Source organism: Arachis ipaensis, chromosome B9 (genome assembly GCF_059453495.1).
Source record: "Arachis ipaensis isolate K30076 ecotype BB chromosome B9, ASM5945349v1, whole genome shotgun sequence".
Lineage (NCBI taxonomy): Eukaryota > Viridiplantae > Streptophyta > Magnoliopsida > Fabales > Fabaceae > Arachis > Arachis ipaensis.
In genome coordinates this window covers 152255297-152279552 of record NC_142444.1, presented here as the reverse complement: position 1 = coordinate 152279552, position 24256 = coordinate 152255297, and the positions used below count along the sequence as shown (strand labels likewise).

The 24256-nt window shown below is 34.8% G+C and overlaps 2 protein-coding genes and 1 pseudogene across 4 annotated transcripts; 2 read left to right on the top strand and 1 right to left on the bottom strand.

Moving 5' to 3' along the window:
- Window positions 1-462: 462 nt before the first annotated feature.
- LOC107616770 (vacuolar iron transporter homolog 2 pseudogene) lies at window positions 463-1693 on the top strand (annotated as a pseudogene). Its single transcript, XR_015899829.1, has one exon. The product of XR_015899829.1 is annotated as a vacuolar iron transporter homolog 2 pseudogene (transcript).
- A 1053-nt stretch (window positions 1694-2746) lies between these two features.
- On the bottom strand, window positions 2747-10386 carry LOC107617454 (eukaryotic translation initiation factor 2 (eIF-2) family protein). Of its 2 annotated transcripts, XM_016319214.3 has the most exons (13): window positions 10184-10386; window positions 7712-10076; window positions 6580-7133; window positions 6378-6485; window positions 6176-6276; window positions 5861-5951; window positions 5653-5763; window positions 5513-5578; window positions 5246-5305; window positions 4572-5129; window positions 3946-4065; window positions 3503-3622; window positions 2747-3395 (listed from the first exon to the last, which is right to left on the bottom strand). In XM_016319214.3, the coding sequence occupies exons 2-13, from the start codon at window positions 9966-9968 to the stop codon at window positions 3330-3332; spliced, it is 4212 nt and encodes a 1403-aa protein (XP_016174700.1). In that variant the 5' UTR covers window positions 9969-10076; window positions 10184-10386; the 3' UTR covers window positions 2747-3329. The 2 variants fall into 2 exon arrangements, with proteins under 2 accessions (XP_016174700.1, XP_088356700.1); XM_088500574.1 differs by having other exon boundaries at window positions 7712-10380.
- A 1892-nt stretch (window positions 10387-12278) lies between these two features.
- Window positions 12279-14673, top strand: LOC107619066 (fructose-1,6-bisphosphatase, cytosolic). Its single transcript, XM_016321274.3, has 10 exons — window positions 12279-12811; window positions 12890-12951; window positions 13031-13097; window positions 13171-13284; window positions 13363-13449; window positions 13726-13796; window positions 13894-13959; window positions 14066-14152; window positions 14239-14314; window positions 14393-14673. The coding sequence occupies exons 1-10, from the start codon at window positions 12530-12532 to the stop codon at window positions 14501-14503; spliced, it is 1023 nt and encodes a 340-aa protein (XP_016176760.1). The 5' UTR covers window positions 12279-12529; the 3' UTR covers window positions 14504-14673.
- The last annotated feature ends 9583 nt before the right edge of the window (window positions 14674-24256 follow it).

Below are 24256 nucleotides of genomic sequence, written 5' to 3'. Positions count from 1 at the left end.
GTCGACTTCACGTGAAGTTGATACTGAGAGTGCTTAGATGATTTGACTGATTTGATTGAATTTTCATCTAACGACTATCAGCTATCGACTTCACGTAAAGTCAACTGCACCTGAGTTTCCACCTTAAAAATATGTTGTTAGATGGATTAGTTTTTGATTTGTTAGGTTGAAGGATATATGGACAACTAAAAAAAAGTGTTTTATTAAATTATTAGACTAAAAAAATTGAGTTAATGATTAAGTGATGACAAAAAATAATAAATTTTGATAATTTTTTAATAATTTTAAATAAAAAATATGTATATATATAACAAAAAAAATTAAAATACTATCAAAATTTATTATTTTTAACCAACACATTAGTCTAATATTTTTATTCTTGCAATCTAATATTTTTTTAATTCATACTTTTAAATATTGTTAAGTAGCTGGTCTTATTTTCAACTCATACTTTTAAATATGGCTAAGTAATTGATCCTGTAGCATTCTTCTATACAGCTTTATATCTAAATAAACAACATATTATTACTATATCATCCGGACATTTAGTATTTTCATTTTTCAAACAATAACTTCTCTCCGCCCATATTTCGTCATGTCTATTGACTCGGCCTTCCAATTACAAGGCTAAAAGCTCAAATAATTTGCAAAAGGCGAAAGCTAGCACACACAGCTTTTTTATTTTATTTTTGTTAAAATGAAAAGGACAACCAAAGATTGATAGATAGTATATTTTATTAATAGAAAAATCTTACTTTTTTTTCAATAGTAACCAAAATTTCATCCATAAATACCATTGAATTGTAACGTGTGTCCTCCACACTTTAATTATTCTTCATCATCCATTATTTTTCAATTTTCATGGCATCTAGTCATAGTAATAATAATCATAATAGTTCACCCGTTAATAACAAAACTAAATTTGTAGTGAGTGACCTTGAGCAACAACAATTATCAAGAGACCCAGAAAATGAAGAAGAAGCAAATAAGAAGGAGGAATTTGATTACTCAAAAAGATCCCAGTGGTTGCGTGCAGCAGTGCTGGGAGCGAACGACGGGTTGGTGTCGACGGCGGCTCTGATGATGGGAGTGGGAGCAGTGAGGGAAGACATGAAGGCCATGGTGTTGTCGGGTTTCGCAGGCCTTGTGGCAGGGGCATGTAGCATGGCCATTGGTGAGTTTGTTTCTGTGTATTCACAGTTAGACATAGAGATTGCTCAAATGAAGAGACGACAACAACAAGAAGATGAGAAAGAGAAAAAGGGTTTACCGAACCCTTTGCAAGCAGCGGCAGCATCAGCTTTTGCGTTCTCGGTTGGTGCAATGGTTCCTCTTCTTGCGGCATCTTTTGTAAGGGACTATAAGCTCAGGTTGGGACTTATTTTGGGGTCAGTTAGTTTTGCTTTGATTTTGTTTGGTTGCTTGGCTGCCACTCTTGGTAAGGCTCCTCCATTTAGATCTTGTGTTAGGGTCTTCCTTGGTGGTTGGTTAGCCATGGCTATAACTTTTGGCCTAACCAAGTTGATTGGTTCAAGTGTCTTTTAGCTACTACATTTTCTCACACAAATTTTTCTTGCTAACTCGGTGCCTAATTACATGTTAAAGGTGAATCATGTGTATTCTGTTATGTGTACATATATTATTGTATAGAAGATATTCTATTTACTATTGAATAAAATATAGAACTCACTTTAAATTGATGAGTTCATATGATCATATCACATTAAATTATAAATAGAATATGAGCTGGTATAATATCTCATACTATATATATTCGGTGATTACTCACATAAAATTATTTTTACGTAAAAAAAAAATTATTAAATAATAATTTAATGTATTAAATCATTTAACCGTTGTTAAGTATGGTCATTTTTATATACCGAGTGGTTATCACATGCCCTACTTTTGCTTTAGAGAGGCCCCTTAAGGGTGTGTGTGGTTGAGAGAATTATAAATAATTTTCAAAAATTTTAAAATAAAAATATCATATTTTCATGTTTGGTTCAAAATTTAAAAAGCTATTCTTAAATAAATTTAATTTCAGAAAATCAAAATACTATAATTTCAATTCCCACATTTTTTCTGGATGTATTTAATTTTCAAGAGAATGAAATTTGAATAATAAAATAATATTTAAACTACACACCCACACCCCCCTCAGGATTTTTGTTTTACCCTGCTTTTTGCCTTTTTCTTCTTTACATATTAAAAACAAATCTTGGCTTCATGAGTTGGCTTCAGTTATGGAAGTCTATTAATCTTGTACGTTATGGAAACTGGGTGGTCTTCTTTACATATTAAAAACAAACCTTGGCTTCATGAGTTGGCTTCAGTTATGGAAGTCTATTAATCTTATACGTTATGGAAACTAGGTGGGAAGTGCCCCTCTTCTGAACAATAGCAGCCAAATGAGGAAGCTTAAACCCATGCTTTAAAAAAAAAATTTACCCCTACTACAAACAAAATTATTGGAAGCATCAGAAAAGAATTTTACCCCTACTACAAACAAAACTATTGGAAGCATCGTTCACCCATTAACAAATTAAATAGGGTTTTAGCTACGCTAAGCTTGCCTTGATGAGAATGGATCACAACGAAACATGGCAATCATAAGGAAACGATGATGATTATGTGGAGCCTAGTCACCCTGCTAGGCTGCTATTCAATAAAGGCGGCGAATGATGATGTAGTTGACTCAAAGTCTTAAGTTTCTACAAATGAATATGGTCAGACACTAATGAAATGTTTGCCCAAAAAGATTTCACATTTGATAAACATGCTGATATATTCAGAAACATAAACAAAATTTCATACTCCACATGGGAAAAAAGTGTCTCAAATACAAAGGGAAATATAACAAGAATTTTACAGCCAGTGCCACAGAAACAAAAGCTGATTATTTCTTCAGTCACGCAATAATTACTCCCGTAAAATTTTAGCTTCGCCTCGGTGAACAATCGCAACAAATTAGAACAATTTGTCAGCTTCAGCAAATATATCAAACTGTGTAGACCTTTTTTGCTTCTGTGTATACCACAAACCTATATATATAATAGTAATTCACAAAATTTGAACCTTGATATCGTACCATTTCTCACCATTTTAGCCTGAAATTCCCGGATGACAAAGTAAAGGAGTCACTAGTGCAACATGTACCATTTACTTTCAATGCTCCTTATCTTAGTCATTGCAACATCTTTATTGGTCTCCATGGTGGATCCAACCACTTCCTCACATGAACCCTTCAAAGTCTTGTACAGAAATAATTCATAGAAACCATCTTGTGCTGAAATGAATGTTTCAGTGCCCACAAAACAAGTCTCTGCTCATTGAATCTTGAAAACATTCTTTAATTTCACAACAAGCCTCCATTCTTCAGTGCTTAGATCATCCTGTATCAATCGATAGATTCAGTTTTATGGTACTAGTACTTGAAAAAACCCATAAAGAAATTATTAAAATATACGAGCTGCAACTGACGCATTTACTTATAGCTTACCCGATAATTAGCTTTGAGTATGTCGATAGACCTCCGCGAAATATGGCTTACAAGTTCGTCATCTATCTCAAAATGCCTCCCAAACATTTTCTGTTGCTCCTCAGGATTGCTACCAACAATCTGTAAACCCAATTGGATATGATTGTAAGACCAAAACAAAGGGAACTAAAAAAATATACTAATAAACAAATAAAGAAATAAAATGCACTCCCCTTTCCCGGCCACTTATCCTTTATTTCTACTCTCTCACCGACACAGCCAAAAACTGACCACAGGTAAGGCTTAAATTGTCTTGAGACATTTTGTACCAGTATAATAAATAAAACTATCACACACCAAATAATTTTAAACAGCTTCTACGGGGGCACCCCATACATATACATTTAATTCCATTTTAAAACTTCGTAAGCCATGGAAAATCGATTTTCTGTAGGCATACGTACCTTAATAGCTACTTTGAGCCCCTTCTTTGCATAATCAACTGGCTTGTGGTTATTTTCAATGGAGGCAATGCGGCCAATATCAATGAAGTCTCTAGAAGGAATACAAATTGGAGTCCCAATCTGTCAAATAGAAGATATTACATACAAACTCAGAAACCATGAATCACGAAACAAAACAAAACAAAATTAACAAGGTTCCCTCATTATACTAACCCTAGAACCCAAAAAGATAAAGTCGGTTTTAATGGTAAGAAAATTCTTTCAAGTCAAGGTTAGAAAAATCTCAATCAGAGCAACAGTTGGGTTGACTGAGATCATTCCCAAAAATAATGATGCAAACATGAAACATAAGGACATGCAGGAATGAATAAGCAATCTTATCTGGAAATAATCATTTTCATTCTACTGTTCCTACTTCTGCATTTTAAAACTATTCAATAAAGAATATCCTTAACGTATGCTACAAATAAAGAAATATAACTGAAAATTTGTTTGCCAACAAGAACCCTAAACCCAAGAAAAGTGTTCCCTTTTTTTTTTTTCTGAGAATTGATAATAAAGCTACTCAACAGTCAACACATATAATGCAGTAATATTGAGAAGTTTCCGGAATAGAAGAGGAGTACCCTTGCAATGCCTTCAAGAACATCAACTCCCAAAACAATTGGATCCTTCTTGTTGAAAACACAGTTTGGTAAAATTTTCAGAACACATGGGAAGACTGCCTCATCGGCAGATTCCTTCTTTTTCTCTTCCTTAATGTTATCGATATAGGCCTTAAATTGATCAAACAAATGATAAATGATATCAGCGATAAAAATTTTCACACCCAGTTCTTCTGCAAGGTCCCTAGCCTCGGGAGTGACTTTGACATCAAATGCCAATATAGCGGCATATTCTCGTTTCTTTTCAAGCATTACGCTTGCCTTCATAACATCCTTTTTATGCACAGGGCCAATGCTTATACCACTAACGGGAATATTCACTTCTGGTGTTTTTAAAAACTCCAGCAATGCTTCCAAAGAACCAAGGGTAGATGCCTGTACACAAACTCCCTCACCACTCCTGTCAATCCTGCTCATGACTGATCGCATGTCTTCCATTGCAGATTCTTTAATATCGTCCAAATCATCATCAGGCTTCACAACATATAAACCAGTTCCAGCAATAGCATGTTCAAGCCCCTGAAATATAATGCAAAATAAGATAAAAATATTTACAATTTATGAACACAGGAACCATTGAGACATTATGAGGAAAAATTAGGATGAAAAGAAGTCTGATCAACATCACCAAGTACCTGGGCAGTGATCTTTATACCCATTGCAGCTTTGATTTCTTTGTGATGAAGAAATGTACCCTGGAATTATATCATCATTACTAAGCTGTAGAATATATGTCTGAATAGAGTACAATGTTCAAATGTATAGAAGAAATTGGATTATTGACTTCGAGAATGAGACATGGAAATGATTGGTTCAGGTAACAAATTTAACTTGTTTTGTTATAGAATTAACATAGTTGCAAAAAAGCAACAAGAAATAAAAAGTATAAGAAAAGACCGAACCTTAACACGGAGTTCCTTCATTGGATGCGGTGTGAGTAAAGCTCGAATTGTTGTTACAATTGGCCCCTATAATAGAAAACTTCATTAGCCAAAGCAAGAGAGCATGTAGTTAGGATAATGCCAGAGATTGTGACACTTGCCTGCATTCCACAGACAACTATTTGGTCTCCTTCATGAAGAACACCATTAACTAAAACAACATCAATAGTAGTTCCATGGCCTTCAACAACCTTGACCTCCAAGACAGTGCACTGGCAGCCACAATCGAACAACAATCAGGCCACTGGAGTTAAGTCAACTTAAAAAGCAATAAGCCAGTATTACATATTATGAGACAACACAGCTAACCTGCACTTCATCACTATAAGTAAGTTTTTCAGCCATTGTTTTTTGGGTCCATTGAACCAACAGTAACAACAAATCAGGGATTCCTTCACCACTGAAACATCAAACACTCCAAATATCAATAAAACACCCACCCAATAATCATTAAAAAAAAATTCATAGAACTACCCTAGATACCACTGGAGGAGATGATACGAAATGGTAAGAGGCTCAACTAAAGGCCCTCCAAAACAATCCATAGTAACAGTGTCAACCATTACTAAAACCTTTTGTTCCACGCCACCAGGGGTATTATGGCTACAGGGCTACCACAGTTACCTTATTGCACTTGTAGGTACAATGTTGAATGTTTCTCCCATTTCCTTGTTTTTATAATACAACTCGGTATTTAGTCCCTGTTCCTTCAATTGAGTAATAATCTAGCAAAGAAACAAAAGAAACATTAGGCTGGGGCTGTGGCAGACAATAGTCAAAATTGTCTAGTAAAACAAAAAGTATACAAAGAGAAACATTTTAAAACCTGGACGAGCCTGTGATTGAACTCATTTTGAACATCCTTGGTTTGTTGTTTCATCGCTTTGATAATTGGAGCATTGCGACATGTTTTCCACCCATAAAGCCTGTCAACCTGCAATGTTGGAAGAACAATATGACATAAATAAGCATTGATAATATCAGAAGAATTTAAGTATCAACTCAAAATTTGGAGACAAAAACCTCACCTTATTCAAGGCCACAATGAATTCTGTATTCCTCATTTTTAATAGATTGAGTGATTCAATTGTCTGTTGCTCTAAGCCATGCATAATGTCTACAACCAAAATTGCAATATCACATAGCCCTGAACCCCGAGACCTTAAGTTAGTAAATGATTCGTGCCCTGGCGTATCAATAACCAGTAGACCAGGAACTTTTAGTTTTGCATCAGCTTTCAATTCCTTAGTTCTTTCACGTATGTTGTCCGCAGGGAAGTATGTTGCACCAATCTGCTGTGTGATACCACCGGCCTCACCCTCTTGAACATTAGTACCTCGAATGCAATCCAGCAGCTTAGTTTTACCAGTATCCACATGCCCCATGATACAGCAAATTGGAGAACGGAGGTTCTCTCCACTCGGCTTAGGAGACACAGAGGACTTTTGCATTTCTTTTGACTGAGTAATAGGTTCCCTTGGCAAAACAGATTTTGGTGGTTCTGAGTTATTCTTGTCAGCAACAAGCTTTCTATCTATAATTTCTTCGGTCACAGGCTTAGAAATTGTTTTCTTTGTTGCAGCTGTTATATAAGATAATCCAGCCAAAAAAAGAAAAAAGTATAGTTAAAAATCAATATATATATTTTCCAATTTAAGCAAGATTATAAACCAAAAACCCTTCAATTCAACCCCACACACTTCAAAACCATTCCTAATAATAATAGGTAAGGAGAGGTTGGATGCATGCTCCGTGGCATTTAACATAAACACACAGAAAGAAGTTATTCTGCGTTTGCACACAATTACAGAAAGAAGATAGGTAATGCACATGCAGCAGGAGGATCTATCGTTGTAAGCATTTCAAAATCAGACAAACAAAATCATATTCATAAAGTACACCATAAAAAGAGGTTTGGCATGAATTCATCTGCCAGTTGAATCCCAATAGCCCACTTTAGTGGCAGCAAGTGGCATCATAAACATAATCAAGAAGGCACTTGCTGACCAAAACCCACAAACCAAAACCTGATACTGGATCCAAAATTCAAAGATTCTCCACTTTTTAACTTTCTATTCCCATACATCATACTATATTCTTGGAATTAAAAAATCACATTACTTTCAATCATCAAAGAAATATCAGATATACAAATCTTACCAGCATTGTTCATAGTTACAGCAGTCTTTGTCTCCTTTTTGGCAACTGGTACAAGCTCAGAATCTTCATCAGCAAATGCACCCTTGGCATTCAGATTAACATCATCCCAGCTTTTTGCATCCCATTCATCCTCTTCTTCATCATCATCTACTCCATTGTCTTCAGCAGCTTCCAGAGGTTCAACTTTCTCCTCCACCTGCTCTACCACGGTTTCTTCAACCTTTTCTGGTTCGTCTGAACCTGCATCAGTGACTGTCTCTTCCTTTGCTTCAAGACTTTCAGCCGTCTCAACGGCAGCGGTGGCAGGGGCAGCAGCACCATTCTGCTGATGATGGGTTGGTTTCGACTTCTTTGTCTGATATATAGGCCTTTTGGCTGGTGCACCAGAGTCCCCACCAGGGACAGTCACACCTCCTGTGCTATTAAGAAACTGCTTCCTCATTAACTCCAAGCGGCGAGCCTCCTCTTTCTGCTTACCAGTTAGCAGTTTACCTTCTTGCTTCTTTCTCTGGAGCTTCTCCTTTTCTTTCTCCTTCTTCCTGCGTCTAGCTTCTTCAGCCTGTCTCTCAAGTTCTTCCTGCCTACGTCGCTCCTCTTCTTCCTTCCTTAACCTCTCCTCCAATTCTTTCTTCTGCCTTTCTTCAGCCTCCTTCCTTCGAGCTAATGCCTCTTGCATCTCCCTAACATGCTTGGGTATTTTCTTGTTGTCGACTGCTTTGGCCTTTGAATCATTCTTCTTAGCTTCAGCAGGCTCGGCCTTAACTTCTTTAGCTTCATTTTCTGCTGCAGTTCCAGCAGCTGCAGCTGCTGCTGCTGCTGCCTTCTTCTCCTTTTCCTTTTCCTTCTTCTTTTTCTTCTTCTTTGCAGCAGCTGATTCTACTGTCTCCTCTTCCCCCTCCTTTTCACCCGCAGCATCAGTAGCAGGTCCTGATTCCGAAGCAGGCTGAGCCTTATCATCCTGCTGAACTTTATCATCCTGGGATTGAGGAGCAGAAGGTTTAGCTGTTGGAGGGCCCTCACCAAGCTCCGCGAGAATCGCATCTAAATCTTCCTCCTCTTGAGCAGTTCTTCCACTCTTGTTTTTCTTCTTCTTCTTATTTTTGGAGGTTTCAGTGACTCCACTCTTATTTACATTGTTGTCAACATCTGCACTACTAACTCCAACACTAGGTTGCTCAGGCTCAACAGTTTCATCACATGGTTTGGCACTAGTTTTCTTTTTAGAAGACTTCTTCTTACCCGAAAACGCAACCAAAACATCATCTTCATCCTCACCATCTCTAGTAGGCTCAGCTACAGAATCATCTTCTTCATCGGCAAAAGCTGAACTAAATGAAGCCTTCTTCGTAGACTTTGATGACTTCTTTTTCTTACCAGAGAAGGTAATTGGCATGTCCTTACCATCCTCATCTTCCTCCTTTTCATTCTTAGCCTCCTCCCCATCATCAATATCACCAAAACTAGCTGCTGAAAATGCAGCAACACCACCCTTCCTGCCACCTTTAGAAGACTTCTTCTTCCCAGTAAAAGCAATAACTGGTTCATCCTCACCTCCACCACTATCCACCACCTCCTCACCATCATCAAAGGCCGAGGCAGAGAATGAACTGCCTTTCTTCGATCCCTTTGATGGCTTCTTCTTACCCGAAAAACTAACCACCAGCTCATCCTCCTCCCCACCATCATTATCACCATCATCAATAGCATCAAAAGCTGAGGCACTGAACACACTGCCACCACCTTTTTTCGAGCCCTTAGAAGGCTTCTTCTTCCCTGTAAAACTAACCACAGCCTCCTCGTCCTCCTCCTCCTCCTTGGCGTCACCACCCTCACCAGTTATCCCTGATTTGTCATCATCTTCATCATCACCACCATCACCGTCATCATCACCAAGCAAGCCAAAACCAGATGCAGCAGCGAACACACTGCCTCCACCACCTTTCTTAGATTTACCCTTCTTCTTCTTCCCAGCAAACACAATCCCAGCATCCTCATCCTCATCATCGTCCCCAGCCGCACTAATTGCCACATCATCGTCATCTTCTTCGTCGTCCTTACCCTTTGCCTTAGCTTTGGCATTATCCTTTTTGCCCTTCTTCTTGGCAGCTGGTGGTGCCACAGGCTGCGGCTCCTCGGAGAGGTCACCGATGTCATACTCATTATCGTCGACAACGACCTTCTTCTTCGATTTGCCGCCTCCCTGTGATGCAGCAGGCACGTTATCGTCGTCGCGTGCCGTAGGCTTCTTCCTACCCATATCCGATTGTTAGGGTTTCCTTCGTCCTCTTATCCTCCTCCTCCTCCGTCCCCTATCACGGGAATTAGAGTCGGCGCGTGTCAAAAGGACAAACGAAATCTCGTTCCTCTAATAACGGGGAATTTAGAATCGGATCATCAATAACAAGATCGCTTAAAACAAAGAACGAATTGGATGGGCGTGGGGGATGAAGAATGAAAGAATCTGTTCCTTACCGAGATGAAGCAAAGCTTGAAGTCTACGCAGCGTAGAGGAATGTGTGTGAGAGTAGCGGGGCAGGGTCTAAATGCAACAATAATGGAAGAGGCTGGAAAGAACAAGGAAGAAGGAAGTCACAGCTAAAATTCAACAAAACCAGTGAAACTCATGCGGGTAACACAGTACTCTGGAGTCTGGAAAGACCAATAAATGCCTCTTTAGGGTTCTCAATTTGTTTCTTTTTATTTATAGGCCCAATCCTAAGCCCATAGAATTGCACAAAACACGGCCCATATTTAACCCCATTCCGTTCGGTTGGTACATATCCTTGCTTGACTCAGAAAACAGAAAAGATAGAGCTGTACCCGGTTCAAATTCTCATGGAAGAATATAGAGTCATGTTAATTGTGTGTACGGTCATATAGTGTGTGTGAGTGTGTTGTGTGCATAGTTGACAAAACTGAATCGGTGATCGAATCGGTTAAGTTACTAAGTTATTGGGTTATTGGTTCAATTGGTGAGTCACTGATTAAACTGATTCACTCGGTACTATGTAAATAAAAAATAAAAATAGTCAAAAATTTAAAATTATAATTTAAAATACATATTTTTACTAATATTTTAAGAATATCAAGCTATTCTAAAATAATATGGACTAGAAACAATAAGTTTTTTGTTATTTTTACTCTATCATAAATATTTTTATTTTGTTTTTATATTAAAATAACTATTATTTTTAAATTTCAATAATTTATTAAATAATTTATATCTATTATATTATTATATACTACAAGTATTTATTAAAAATAATACTAATAGATATTATATAATTATAAAAAAATAAATGAGTTTATAATTATTTTTAAATAAAAATATAATTAATTTAAGAATAAGTGAATTTATAACTAAATTTAAAATAAATTAGATAGAAGTAAATTATTGATAAAAGATATGTATATATATTATAATTTGCATGAGTATGAACGAAAATCATTATAGTCTGATGGCTGTGAATGGGGTTACTTTTCCAAGAGAGGAGGGGTTTGAACTCCATTTTAACTCCTAACCGGTTCAGTTGGATCGAATTTACCGAGTTCGACCAATTTTTATCGGTTCGCACCGAATTTGATCGATTCATATTGGTTTTCTACTTCATGCGATCCAAAGATTGGATTGAACCGGTAGAGGATTCGGTTCACTGATTTTTCGATTGAACTGACCGATACGGTCCGATTTTAATAACACTGGTTGTGTGAGTGTGTAATACATGAGTGTAATGTTTTGGATGTAGTACATGGGATCCAATTGACAAAAAAAAAAGAAAAGATAGAAGATTTATTGAGACACTATTTTTGAAAAGGAAAAGTATAGGTAACTAACAATATTTTTGAACAATATGTAAACAATGTGAATTAATAGGATTAAAAGAATAAATTTAATTAGTAGTATTAAATTAGGATGTAGTGTATTTTTATTTGATTGGTGGTTGTTCAAGATATTCATTGTTTATCTAGCACTCCCCTTTTGAAAAATATTAATTTTTAAATGATATTTTTTTAAATTATAAAATAAAAATAATTTTATATTTAGATATTTTATGTAAACTAATTTATTTATTTATTTATTATGTAAAAATATTTTTTTAAAATATATAAATTATAATTTTTTAAAATAGATGTTTTTTATTTTTTTAGTATTTTTATTTTTATTATTAAAAGTTTATCAAATACACTAAAAAATAAAAAAATAATTTTTTTATTAAAAAAATTATTAATTGAATAATATCCAAACAAATAAAGAGTATACCTTGTGAAAAAATTATTTAAATATTATTGATTAATTAATAATAAAAAATAATAAATCCCGAAGAATTGTGACGTGAATACTGAGCAGTAATGAAATGAAATAAGAGGAATGATAGGAGGTTAGTAATTTTGGTATTTTATAACCATCAATTGGTCATCAATAATATTTTTAATGGTGTGAGATTATATCTGTTGGCCAAAAATCACAAAAATTAATGGCCCTGTAGACTTCTCCACGAAATAATGCTGCATGGTGTGTTGGAATAGATTGACTTATGACAACGAAGAAGAGCAGAACCTTAAGCATATATAGATATAGAGATATGGATTGATGTGAATGAGACAGAATGATGAAGATGGAGAATGAGGACGAAAATCATTATCCTGCATCGACATGAGCACCACCCAGCCGAAAGGCGCTCTCTACGTCCCCCACGTGTCCTCCACAACTTCCATTCCCCATAGATAGCCCCATCTCTTCATCATTCTAAAACACTATATATACATGGCTACTGAATTAATCAAATTAAAGGTTGGAACTTGGAATTTGGAAGGAAGATGGATCACAGCGCGGATGCTCAACGCACGGACCTCATGACAATAACGCGATTCGTGTTGAACGAGCAGTCGAAGCACCCTGACTCTCGCGGTGACTTCTCCATTCTGCTGAGCCACATTGTTCTTGGCTGCAAGTTTGTGTGCTCTGCTGTCAGCAAGGCTGGTCTTGCAAAGCTTATTGGACTCGCCGGAGACACCAACGTTCAGGGCGAAGAGCAAAAGAAGCTCGATGTGCTTTCCAATGATGTATTCGTCAAGGCTTTGGTTAGCAGCGGCCGCACGGTAACCCATGCATCCTCAACCACCTTATAACAACACACTCATCTCTCTCTCTTCAATTTTTATGCTTTTTCTTTGCAGAGCATCTTGGTGTCTGAAGAAGATGAGCAAGCAACTATCGTCGAGCCTTCCAAGCGTGGAAAGTTAGTTAATAATCACAATTAATTCTTGTTTATTACTAATTGCCTCCTTGCTGAATCTTATATTGCTTGCATGTTGCAGATACTGTGTTGTTTTTGACCCGCTGGATGGTTCCTCCAACATTGATTGTGGCGTTTCTATTGGCACGGTAGGTAGGCTAATTAAATTATAATTTGATACTGGAATTAATTACATATAGCTTGATATTGCACTTGCTGTAGATATTTGGGATCTATATGCTGAAAGATGAGCACGAACCAACCTTACAAGACGTTCTTCAACCTGGCAAGAACATGTTGGCAGCTGGTTATTGTATGTATGGTAGCTCTTGCACGGTATGTTATGTTAAGCAGTTTAGTTAGTCTTCAATTTTACAGATTAATTGTTTTAATATTTTGCTGCTGATTTTGCAGCTTGTTATAAGCACTGGAAATGGTGTTAACGGTTTTACCCTTGATCCATCACTTGGAGAATTCATTCTAACTCACCCTGATATTAAGGTAATATATTAGCCTCTCCAATTAGGGATCATTAATCCACTTATAGTTTCTTCTTTTTAGTTTTCACAATTTAAAAACAAAAACAAGTAAATAAATAAAATATATATTTAATATAAAATGATTTCTATAGTATCTAAAAGTGATGTCTAATTTATTAAAAAATAATAAAAAAATAATATTTAATTAAAAGATATAAAATAAATAATTTTTAAATATTTAAATATATAGAGTCATTAGTATGTTTATTACTTGATTGATATGTGGTTCAACAATCAGATCCCAAAGAAAGGCAAGATCTACTCTGTGAATGAAGGGAATGCAAAAAATTGGGACGCTGCCACAACCAAGTATATATTAATCCAGTAGTGTCATTGCAATGTTTTGGGCCCGGTAATGCAATGTTGGACAATCATTCATTTATGAATCTTACTTGTTCTGTTTAAGATATGTGGAGAAATGCAAGTTTCCAAAGGATGGTTCATCACCAAAATCTTTAAGATACATTGGAAGGTATAAGATATCACATTGCTGCATTTTCAGTTTGTAACTTTCAACTTTCTTGTTTAGATGTAAATAAAAGTAGTACATGTAACATTTCTTCTGAATTAATGAATAGCATGGTAGCCGATGTTCATCGCACCCTGTTGTATGGAGGTATCTTTTTGTACCCTGGTGATAAAAAGAGTCCAAATGGAAAACTACGGTAAAGCCAAGATTTTGTTGAAGAAAATGGTTTAGAATATATGAGAATTTGTGACATAGTGTAGCATGTGTGGTAATTTGGTGCAGTGTGCTATATGAAGTTTTCCCAATGTCATTCTTGCTAGAACAGGCAGGAGGCCAAGCTTTCACCGGCAAGCAACGGGTAATTAATATAACGTTGACATTTAATTTGCTACTGAATTATATATGAAGTGATGGATATATGAATGTTGTTCAACAGGCACTTGATTTGGTTCCAAACAAATTGCATGAGCGATCTCCAATATTCCTTGGTAGCTTCGATGATGTTGAGGATATCAAAGCTCTTTATGCTGCTCAGTCTCAGGGCTAAGAAATGCTCCTATAACCCATTTGTATCTCCCCCACTACTTATTGAAACCAATTGTTAATATCTATCATCACCTCATGTATATTTTATTTTATGCATACTTTTCATAATATCTCTGCTACTATGATAGATTTTATTGATGGTTTAAGTCTCAGTTAACAGATTCCCAGAAAGAGGATAACTAATTTTTTTTCCCCTTTACTTTTTAGTGTTATGAGGATCATACGAAATTTTCTTCATTTTCTGGGCCTGCCTTCAGAATAGTGTCCTGAGAATTGCCATTAAAATAAAGGCAGGGACGGACATACCGGCCACGGGGAGAGTAGAGGCTTTGCCCCAGCTTTTTTTAACCAAAAAAAAAATAATAATATTAACAAGTTATTAAGTATGATTTAATTTTTTAAAAAAATATTTAGTATTTAGTCTAATATAAATAAAATTTTATTTTAATTTAAATATTAATAATTTTTAATATCTAAAAAATAAATAACAATATTAAAAAAATTAAAAAATATTATTATTAATATTTTTTAATTAAAAAAATTAAATATCATAAAGTGGATTTTTTTGTGATTATCCTTTTTAATTTATTTGATATTAACTTTTTTTATTTTAACAATTATAATTAAGAAATCTTTCTTAACTATAAATATTGTGAAAAATAACTCAAAAACAAAATAAAAGATGAATTTCTTGTTAAGAATATTCAATATAAATTTTATTATCGATGAGTTTTATAATATAAAAAATTGATATGTATTACTTTGTTAATAAAAAATATACACATTTTTTATATTTTAAAACATATTTTTTATCGATATATTTTTATAATACATCTTAATTATATTATATAATTTATTTGTATATATATTTTTTAATATTATATATATTATTGAGTTTATGATAATATTTGTAGGTGCTTCCTTGAATAAAGGTGAGTTTTTTGATGGGGCATTTAAGGTGGTGTCAATGTCTTCAACCTGAGTTAGTCAACCTGTTTACCATTTGCTTACCTAATTTCCCCAACATGGGTACCATTTATATAATTTGTAAGCATTATTAAGTTATTTTTTCCTATAATTGAGTAAGTAAATGTTTGTAATCTCGAAAAATAATAATGTTTTTTGGCAGCGGCTAGATGGGCCTGGTGTCAATTTTTTTTCACAGAAGAAAACATATCATTTAAAAAAAAGTCAAACGACACTTATAGATAATAGAAATAAATTAAATTTAAAATTAGAGAAGATGATTAGATAAATTTTATGCTGAACTATAAACTGAAAGTAAGTCCAATATTCGATTACAAAGAATCTTAATCAGTAAAAACATAGACATATTTGAATCTCTATGATTTCTAAATCAACACTAAAAGTGATGCACTATGTTGAAAAATCTGTTTTTTTTTTTCTTTGCTTAGAGACGAATCCTCCTCTAATCTAAAGATATTTCCATGAACAATAAGTAAATTTCAATGTATACTCCAAGATCTAATAGATATGTACTAACGTACCCACACTACCCATAAAGGGAGGACAATAAACCATCATAAAAAGAGAGAAAATACACCACATAAGGATATTAAAAAACATAAAATAAAATAAAATAAAAGATAAACAAAAAGGCGTGGGGGAAGAAGCAATGGAGATAAAGAAAAGATGGATAGAAGATGAAAGAAGAGGGAAAAGATTGGGGGAGGAAAAGGAAGGTCGAAGAGAAACAGAGTTAAAGAAGAAAATTGAAAGAAACCAAAAGAAGAGAAGAAGGGAGAAATAGAGTAAGAAGAAGGAGAAGGGAGAGGGAGGCCCCACGTGCACTTTACCAAGTTAGCGGTGGCGGCGGCAGCCTCCCTTCAAGACGACACAAGGATAAAAAGGCTTCAAACCCTAGCAAAGAGAAAAGAGAACGTCAGTGATGTGTATTTTTTACCTCGAGAGAATTGAGCCGGGTGTCATTAGGTTTGTTGAAGTGAAGAATAGTAATTCTTGAAGCTTTCATGTTTTTGTCCAATAAATAAAGAGTTTAATTTGCAGCGAAAGTCTAGTACAAATGGCATATCTATATGCTTCTTGTAAGCTGTATTCGAATTCAAGTTTTAGTTAAGGTTAGATATTATTTAAGAATTCGTGTGTATCTATGTAGTATGTGTGAACAGTATAAAGTTATACAGTCTTATAATTATAACTATTTTTTAAATGACTATTCATATGATTAATGTAAAAAAAATTATTTTTATTAATATAATATTATGTGATTGAACGCACATGTAAAACGATTTTACACTAATAATATATTAAAATTAAATTCATAAATAGATAATATGTATTTGACACAGAGCAAATAAAAATTATTTTTTGAAACATAAAGAAGGCTAAGTCCAAATAAAACCAAACAATTCCAAAAAAGAATATATAACTATCGCATACAACTAGGTAAGATATATGTTGGCAGCTAAAATCTAGTTGAGATGACATATTAGTATGCCTCTTAATATATTATATTTTTTTTTTAGAAAGGAGATAAATTATATTCAAATAGAAGAACTCAAAACATTCAAATGGGTCAAATTAGTTACATGTTTAGGAGCTTCTTCCAACCATATAACATTTAGTTGGGTCAAAGCTAATTTGGCCAAAGCATGAGCTACTCTATTCCCCTCCCTTTTTACATGAAAAATGTGAACAAGTCTAAATTTACCTAAAACATCTTTACAATTTAACACTAAAGTTCCAAAATAATTTTTGTGAGTGACATTCTCCTTCAAGGCTCTAATAACATCTACGTTATCTCCTTCTAAGACTAAATAAAAAAACAATCCAAGGCCAAGTTAAGGCCCAAAAGGCAAGCTGTGGCTTCCGCTTCAATTATAGATGTGGTTGAAAATAACCAAGTAGCTGCAACTATAATCTCTCCTTCAAAATTCCTAATAATTGCTCCTCCACCATTCGGTCCTTCATTTGAAATTGCTGCATCCTCATTCAATTTGAAGAGATTTGGCTCCGGCGGCACCCAACACATTGAACTACGACTCCCTGGTGGTGGCTCCGCTGTGAAGTTCTCAGTCGGCCTTGACATGACTGTGAATTCCTAGTATCTAAGAGTTGCTCTGTTCACTCATTCTTGTATGTCTATTTCCTTATTTTCAAAAAATGATTTGTTTCTTCCCCACCATATTGCATGCAAGCATTCAAGAAATAGATCTCTTTCCCCCTTTCCGATTTAGTTTAGTGATTCTTCAATCGAAGCTCCAATTGGGTGGTTCTGTGTTGTCTCTGTTCGGAGGTTGAAAGGACTAGCAAACCAAAATCATTGTGCCCAGGTACAATCTCTAAATATGTGTTCTTCTATCTCTTCCTTTCTCTAACATCTTGGACAAAGTGATGCGCATGTGATACCTCTTTTTTTAATATTAATTCTGGTTGGCAGGGATGATGTTAACATTAACAATCTTCATGGGAAATTAAGAGTGCGGTTCAGTGCTTTTGTGCTCTAAATAAGTTTCCAAGGGAATCTGTTCCGGTGCTCCTGCTTGCTAGGCTGAGCGTGATTTTATGGCCGAGAGCGGATGAGGTGGTAAGCTTTCTTGACCTCATATTCTCTATTCTTTGATTCTTTTCAGTAGTAGCAGTCTTCTTGTTGATTCTGGTCTAGAGGAATGTTAAGTATCTGTTCTGATTCAAAATGAAAGAAATTCTGTCTGATGATGTCCTTTCTCCATCAAATAGTTTCTGATCAATAAGTTGTTCTACCCTGGTTTCCGAATCAAAACTTGAGCAGGTACTCCAAATTTTGAATCCATTTTGATTCGGAAGCCATGAGTCTTCCTTTATTCTAATTGATCTACCATTACCGATCCTCCACAAGCCTTCCAGATTTAGAATCCATTTAGCATTCTAAATACTTTTCCAAGTATAGTTTGGCATGTTTCCTATAACTGACTTAAGAACAGATTTTTTATTGTAGTATTTGGCTTTCAATGTCCTTGTTGCTAGTGAATTAGAAAATTTAATCAATCTCCATCTCTGTTTGGCCAAAAGTGTTTGATTAAAAGCTTCAAAGCTTCTAAATTCTAGCCCCCCCTCCTTCTTGCTTTGCCAAGCTCAATTTTGACCATCTAACCCAATGCATCTTTCTTTTTCAATTTTTGCTCCCCCAGTAGAATTTATTAATCATGCTCTCTATATAATGACATAAGCTTTTGGCCATTTGAAAAATCCCATAATGTATGAGGGGATTGCTTGAGCGACTGATTTTATAAGAACTTCTTTCCCCACCTTGGAAAGGCTATTCTCCTTCCATCCCTTCAGCTTTTTCCAAATTCTATCTTGGACAAAATCAAAGATTTGTTTCTTAGATCTTCCAACAAAAATTGGAATCCCCAAGTGCTTTGAATGGTTATCCATTGCCTTAATTTGTAAAAACCATTCTTGGATAAGCATCTGTCTGAGAGGATGCACATTTCGGCTAAAGAGATTTTCGATTTATCCAAATTGATTCTTTGGCCTGAAGCTAATTGGTATGTTTGTAGAATTTTTTTCACTTCAGTGATGTTTTGATCAGCTGCTCTTATGAAGAGAATGCTGTCATCCGTAAAAAAAGTGTGATATTTCGGGTGCATTCCTAGCTATCTTTATTCCCTGAATTGCTTGCCTTTCCTGAGCCTTGATAAGGAGGCCTGAGAACACTTTCGCACATAATATAAACAAGTATAGGAAAAGGGGATCCCCTTGTCTTATGCCTCTAGTGGGTTTGAAACTCTTGGAGAGATAGCCATTAATAAGTATTGAGAAAGACATTGAGTTGATGCATTTTTTGATTAATTTCACTCACTTTTGTAGGAATCCCATAGACTTGAAAACTGCCAAGAGAAAACTCCATTCGATCCGATCATATGCCTTAGCCATATCTAACTTTATGCACACGAAACCCTTTGCTCCGTTTACCTTTTTTCTCATATAGTGGAATATATCAAAAGCCACCAAGCTATTGTCCGTAATTAATTTACCCGGAATAAAGGCACTTTGATACTCTCCCACAATCTCCGGCAGAATTTGCTTTAGCCTGTTTGCAATGACCTTTGTCACTAGCTTGAAAATCACATTGTAAAGAGATATAAGCCTATACTCTCTAGTGTGCTTTGGGGTCTTTGTTTTGGGGATTAGACACAAAAAGGTATTGTTCATCTCTTCAAAGTCTCCCTCCCTATTTAGACAGTTAAGAATCCACTTGGAAGTTTCCTCTCCCACAATATCCCACATCCATTGGTAGAAGAGTTCCGGCATCCCATCCGGTTCGGGAGCTTTAGTTGGGTGTATGTGCTTTAAAGCTGTTCTGACTTCCTCTCGTGTGAAGTCCTCCTCCAAAATATTAAAAGCCTCCTACGAGACTCTGCCTCCCACCACTGCAGCCACTTATTCTTCTTCCATCGTCCCTTCGGTCTTGAGCAATTCCTCATAAAAGTTCACTATAATTTTCTCTATTTTCTCCTCATCTTAAAAAAGAATTCATGCATCATCAGTAATCCTCTCTATACGGTTTCTTTTGTTCCTTTGTGATGCTTTCTGATGAAAATATTTAGTATTTTTGTCTCTCTGCTTTAAGTCGCGTTGCTCTAGATCTTTGTACCCACTTAATCTCTTCTTGGTACAACAAATCATCTAACTCTCTTTGTGTCTCTTTTAGTCTCATGATGGTCGATTCAGATTACGGGAGGGTTGTGAGATGGTCTATAGAATCCTGCTTCTCTTTGATCTTCTTTGGTAGTTGTCCAAAATTCTGTTTTTTCCATTGTTGTAGTTTTCTTCCACAATTTTTCATCTTCCATTTTAAATGTTCTGCACTATCCAACCAGCTCTTGGATATTACTTCTTTACACTCTTGGTTTTGAAGCCACATTTATTCAAATCTGAAGATATTTGGCCTCTTCCTCATTCTTTTATTCTCTTTACCTGTTACATCAATTAAGAGTGGACAGTGATCTGATCTGTACCTCTGTAAGTGTCTTACAATTGTTTGTGGAATGCTTCCTTCCAGTCAATTGTTGCAACTGCCCTTGAATGTTTATGTCTCCCGGTTGATTGTTTGTCCATGTAAAATAGTGTCCCACAAACCCCAAATCTAGTAGCTGATTCATTTGTAGTACTTCTTGAAAGCCTTTCATTTGGCTATAAGTAACTGGCAATCCTCCTGTCTTCTCTTTCTGTTCCAGTATTTGGTTAAAATCTCCAAACACCAACCATGGCATGTTTTGCGATTGACCAAGCAAGCTCAAGAGATCCCATGATTTTTTCTTGTTGGCTGCATCCGGATTCCCATAGAACCCCATAATCCTTCACCGCTGTCCAGCTTCTACTATTTTTACCCTCATGTCTATATGATTCAAAGACATAGATGATACTTCCAAAAAAATAGAGCTATCCCATATAACTGCCAAACTTTCCGCTCTACTTCTTCCTTCCTCTTCATAGTCAATCCCTACAATGTTTTTCATTCCTCCTCTATTTCTAATACGATTTAATTCGTCAATCTTTTTCCTTGTCTCCATTAAGAAAATGAGATTGTGATCTTGCTGTTTCAAGAGCTTGTTTAAAACTCTCACTGCCCATGGGTTCCCAAGCCCATGGTAGTTCCAACTAATTATCTTCATGGGATTTGGCAGGGCTACCCTGCAGCCTCTGCCTGTGTATTTTTGCTCCTTGCTTGGTAGCGTTTGCTGCTGCCTCCCATCTCCCTATCCTCGATTTCTGTGTCTTCTTCTTTTCTCTTTTTATTTTGTTCTGGCACTTTAGTTTTCTGGCATGTTATTCTTAGTGGTGCTTCTCTTGCCATCCTCTTCCATTTCTTTTGATTTTCTGAAGTTGAGATTCCTCCTCTTCCTCTATTTTCTTTTTGTCCTTCTTCTGTTCTTTTATTTCCTTATCTACTTTCTTTCTTTTTTCTTCGTCTTTTTTCCCCTGATCTGTAGCCTCTCTATTCGTCTCTTCGATGGTAATGGTTTTAGCCTCTGCTGTTTGATGTGGCGCTTTCTCTTTGTTTGAAACTTTGCCTCCTTCCTTGTATTCTATGCATTGCTGGCTCTTTTCCTTCATAGTTAACTTAGCCATTTTTTCCAACACCTCTCTCTTTCCTTGTTGCGTTCCTTTCTCAGTTTCTTTGTCTCTCATTTTGGTTGGCTTCTCTTGTTCTACTTATTGCTCCACCTTATTGCCTGTTATATCTGCTCCTAGCCAGGCTCCTAGCCCTTTTTTTGAACTACTGATATGCTCTTCTTCTGCTTCTGCTATCTCACAATTTGCTACATCATGTTTGATCCTACCACAAAAGTAGCAAAATATGGGCAGCCTTTCATATTTGAACTCCACCTTTGTTAAACCATCTCGCTTACTTCCCATGTTTAAGCCTTCTTTCAGTGAATTCTCTATCTTTATCATGACTGATGCTTTAAGAAAGTTTCCTTTTCTTGGACCCGCTGAAAATACATTGCATTCCATGACTTCTCCCACCCTAGAAGCGATTTTTCTTCCTAAAATTGTTGTCTTGCAATGTTCTGGCATGTTCCATATTTGAAGTTTAATTTATGTTCTAGAAAAATCCATTTCTGCTAGGTTTACTCCTCTTTCCCATTTCCTGATCAGTAGCCATGAGTTTCGAAACATCCATGGGTTTCCTTTCAGAACTCTTCCCGTGTCTATTTCCTTATGAAAGAAAAACTGGAAAAGTTTTGGCCTGATCTCTACCATCTTAAAGTTTTCTGGCCTTCTCCAAATGTTGAACATAGCCGTCTGGACCCATGTTGGATTGATATTTTTGTCTGTCACCAGCTTTCCTACTAGGCTGTGATTGCATTTCTCTACACCTTCCTCTATGTCTTCTTCTTCGTATTCCAAGACTTCTTCTTCCTCTTCTGTTGCATTTGATCTTGTTCTTATATTTTTCTCTTTGATTTCATGCCTTGTTTCTTCCATATTTCAGGAATGTTGGAACAACAGTACTAAGGCGACATTGTTTTGCACTGTGGCGTTAGAAAAATACGATTTTAGTTGAAAAATAATAGAGTTGTGCACTACATTTATTGTGGCTATTGAAGTTTGAGTTTGTGCCCTAACAAACCGACAAGGAGAGAGGAGTTTAGTCCTTAAAAAATTAGTACTATTTTCAAAGAACATCCATTTAAAAATAAGTTGAGTCTTAATATGTTGTACTTAAATTTAAATTTTAACAAAATCAAATCGTAAATAAAAACTCTTAAAAAATATTAGGTATATAAGTAGATAATATATATATAAATTTGTGATATAATGTCTAAAATTGGAGACAATTCAAGTGACATGCAAATAAAATTCAACATAAAAATGCAGGTGGTGATGAATACCAAATTGGATGGGTCGGGTTTTGAGTGGAGTTCTAATTGTAGGACTTAGACGATGTTAAAAAAAAATTATATAAAAGTTTTTAGGCATTGCAACTCTTGCTCATGTGTCTAAGAGGTAATTATTATTGTAATAATGTAATGTTTAGGATTAAAGATCTAACTCATTTGACAAAAAAACTACAATTACGATTTATTTATCAAAAAAAAATGTACACATTGAATAAATGAAGATAATCAATCTATCTATTTATATAGTTATTCGAGTGATTGAAGTTAAAATTAATGATAATGACTAATGTAAATTAGATTTAATTTACAAAAGTACGATGTATTTAGATTAGACTGTTTAATTTTTTCTTTTGAATTCGAAAAAAAAAGGTAAGTTACTTAAATAAATTGATTGAACTTTATATTTATTAAATTATGATTTTTTAAAACAGCAGACGTATTTATAATTTTTTTATATCTATATATACATGATATAGGAGTTTTCAAATAGAACATAATCCGCTGAAAAGTAATACAGATTTCATAAAAAAAGAATTGAGCAGAATCTGTTAGAGGGTGTAGCGGTTTCTAAATGATATATATATTATATAAATCGTTATTGGTATAGCAGTTTATGAGAAAATAATGGATAATATAATTTCTGACATCCTATAATAGATTATTTATACGTGAATTATTTGTACATTATTGTTATTTAAATTTCTCAGATAGGTTAAGGTGGAGTGATTAAAAAGATCTTAAATTAATATATTATAAAAAAATCTAAAAAAATGTGAAATTTAATAATTAGACCGGTATCAATATTTTTTAATAATATTAAAGATAGTTATAATTAATATTTGACAACTAAAATAATAATATAATTATTTATCAAAAAACAAAAAAACCCATTAAACTAAGAATCAAAAGTGATATTACATAGTAGTGCATTATTTTACCTTCTTTAAATTTTTTTAATAATAAATTAATTTAAGACTATTCCAACTACTCCACTTTAATCCATTCAAAAGATTAAAATAACAATAACGTATAAATAATTTACGTATACTTAATCTGTTATAAGAATTAGCTACCAATCATTTTTTCATAAACTACTATACTTAACATTGATTTATGTAACATGTATATCATTCAAAAATTATTACACTCTCTAGCAGTTTCTGTTCATCTCTTCAATCTATTTAAAACAATTTGGCTACAAAATAGCAAAAATTTAATATTGCAACATATTTCGATATGGCCACTACTATACTCAAATAAAGATCCCAAAAACAATTTTATAGTAAAGACGCCTACGTGACAAAACCTAAACCACACATTTTAAAGCCACATTTTTCACTTAAAACCATAATTTTTCATAAAAAAAAGCGTCACCTAAT

What these genes read in the sequence shown, in the direction of transcription:
- LOC107617454 (XM_016319214.3), bottom strand. Translation starts at nt 9,968, where the DNA reads ATGGGTAGGAAGAAGCCTACGGCACGCGACGACGATAACGTGCCTGCT. An exon ending in CTTATAGTGATGAAGTGCAG is followed by an intron (nt 5,764 to 5,860) that starts GTTAGCTGTGTT and finishes TGTGGCTGCCAG; the next exon opens with TGCACTGTCTTGGAGGTCAA. An exon ending in TACTCAAAGCTAATTATCGG is followed by an intron (nt 3,396 to 3,502) that starts GTAAGCTATAAG and finishes CGATTGATACAG; the next exon opens with GATGATCTAAGCACTGAAGA.
- LOC107619066 (XM_016321274.3), top strand. Translation starts at nt 12,530, where the DNA reads ATGGATCACAGCGCGGATGCTCAACGCACGGACCTCATGACAATAACG. An exon ending in TGGTTAGCAGCGGCCGCACG is followed by an intron (nt 12,812 to 12,889) that starts GTAACCCATGCA and finishes TTTTCTTTGCAG; the next exon opens with AGCATCTTGGTGTCTGAAGA. An exon ending in GTGGCGTTTCTATTGGCACG is followed by an intron (nt 13,098 to 13,170) that starts GTAGGTAGGCTA and finishes CACTTGCTGTAG; the next exon opens with ATATTTGGGATCTATATGCT.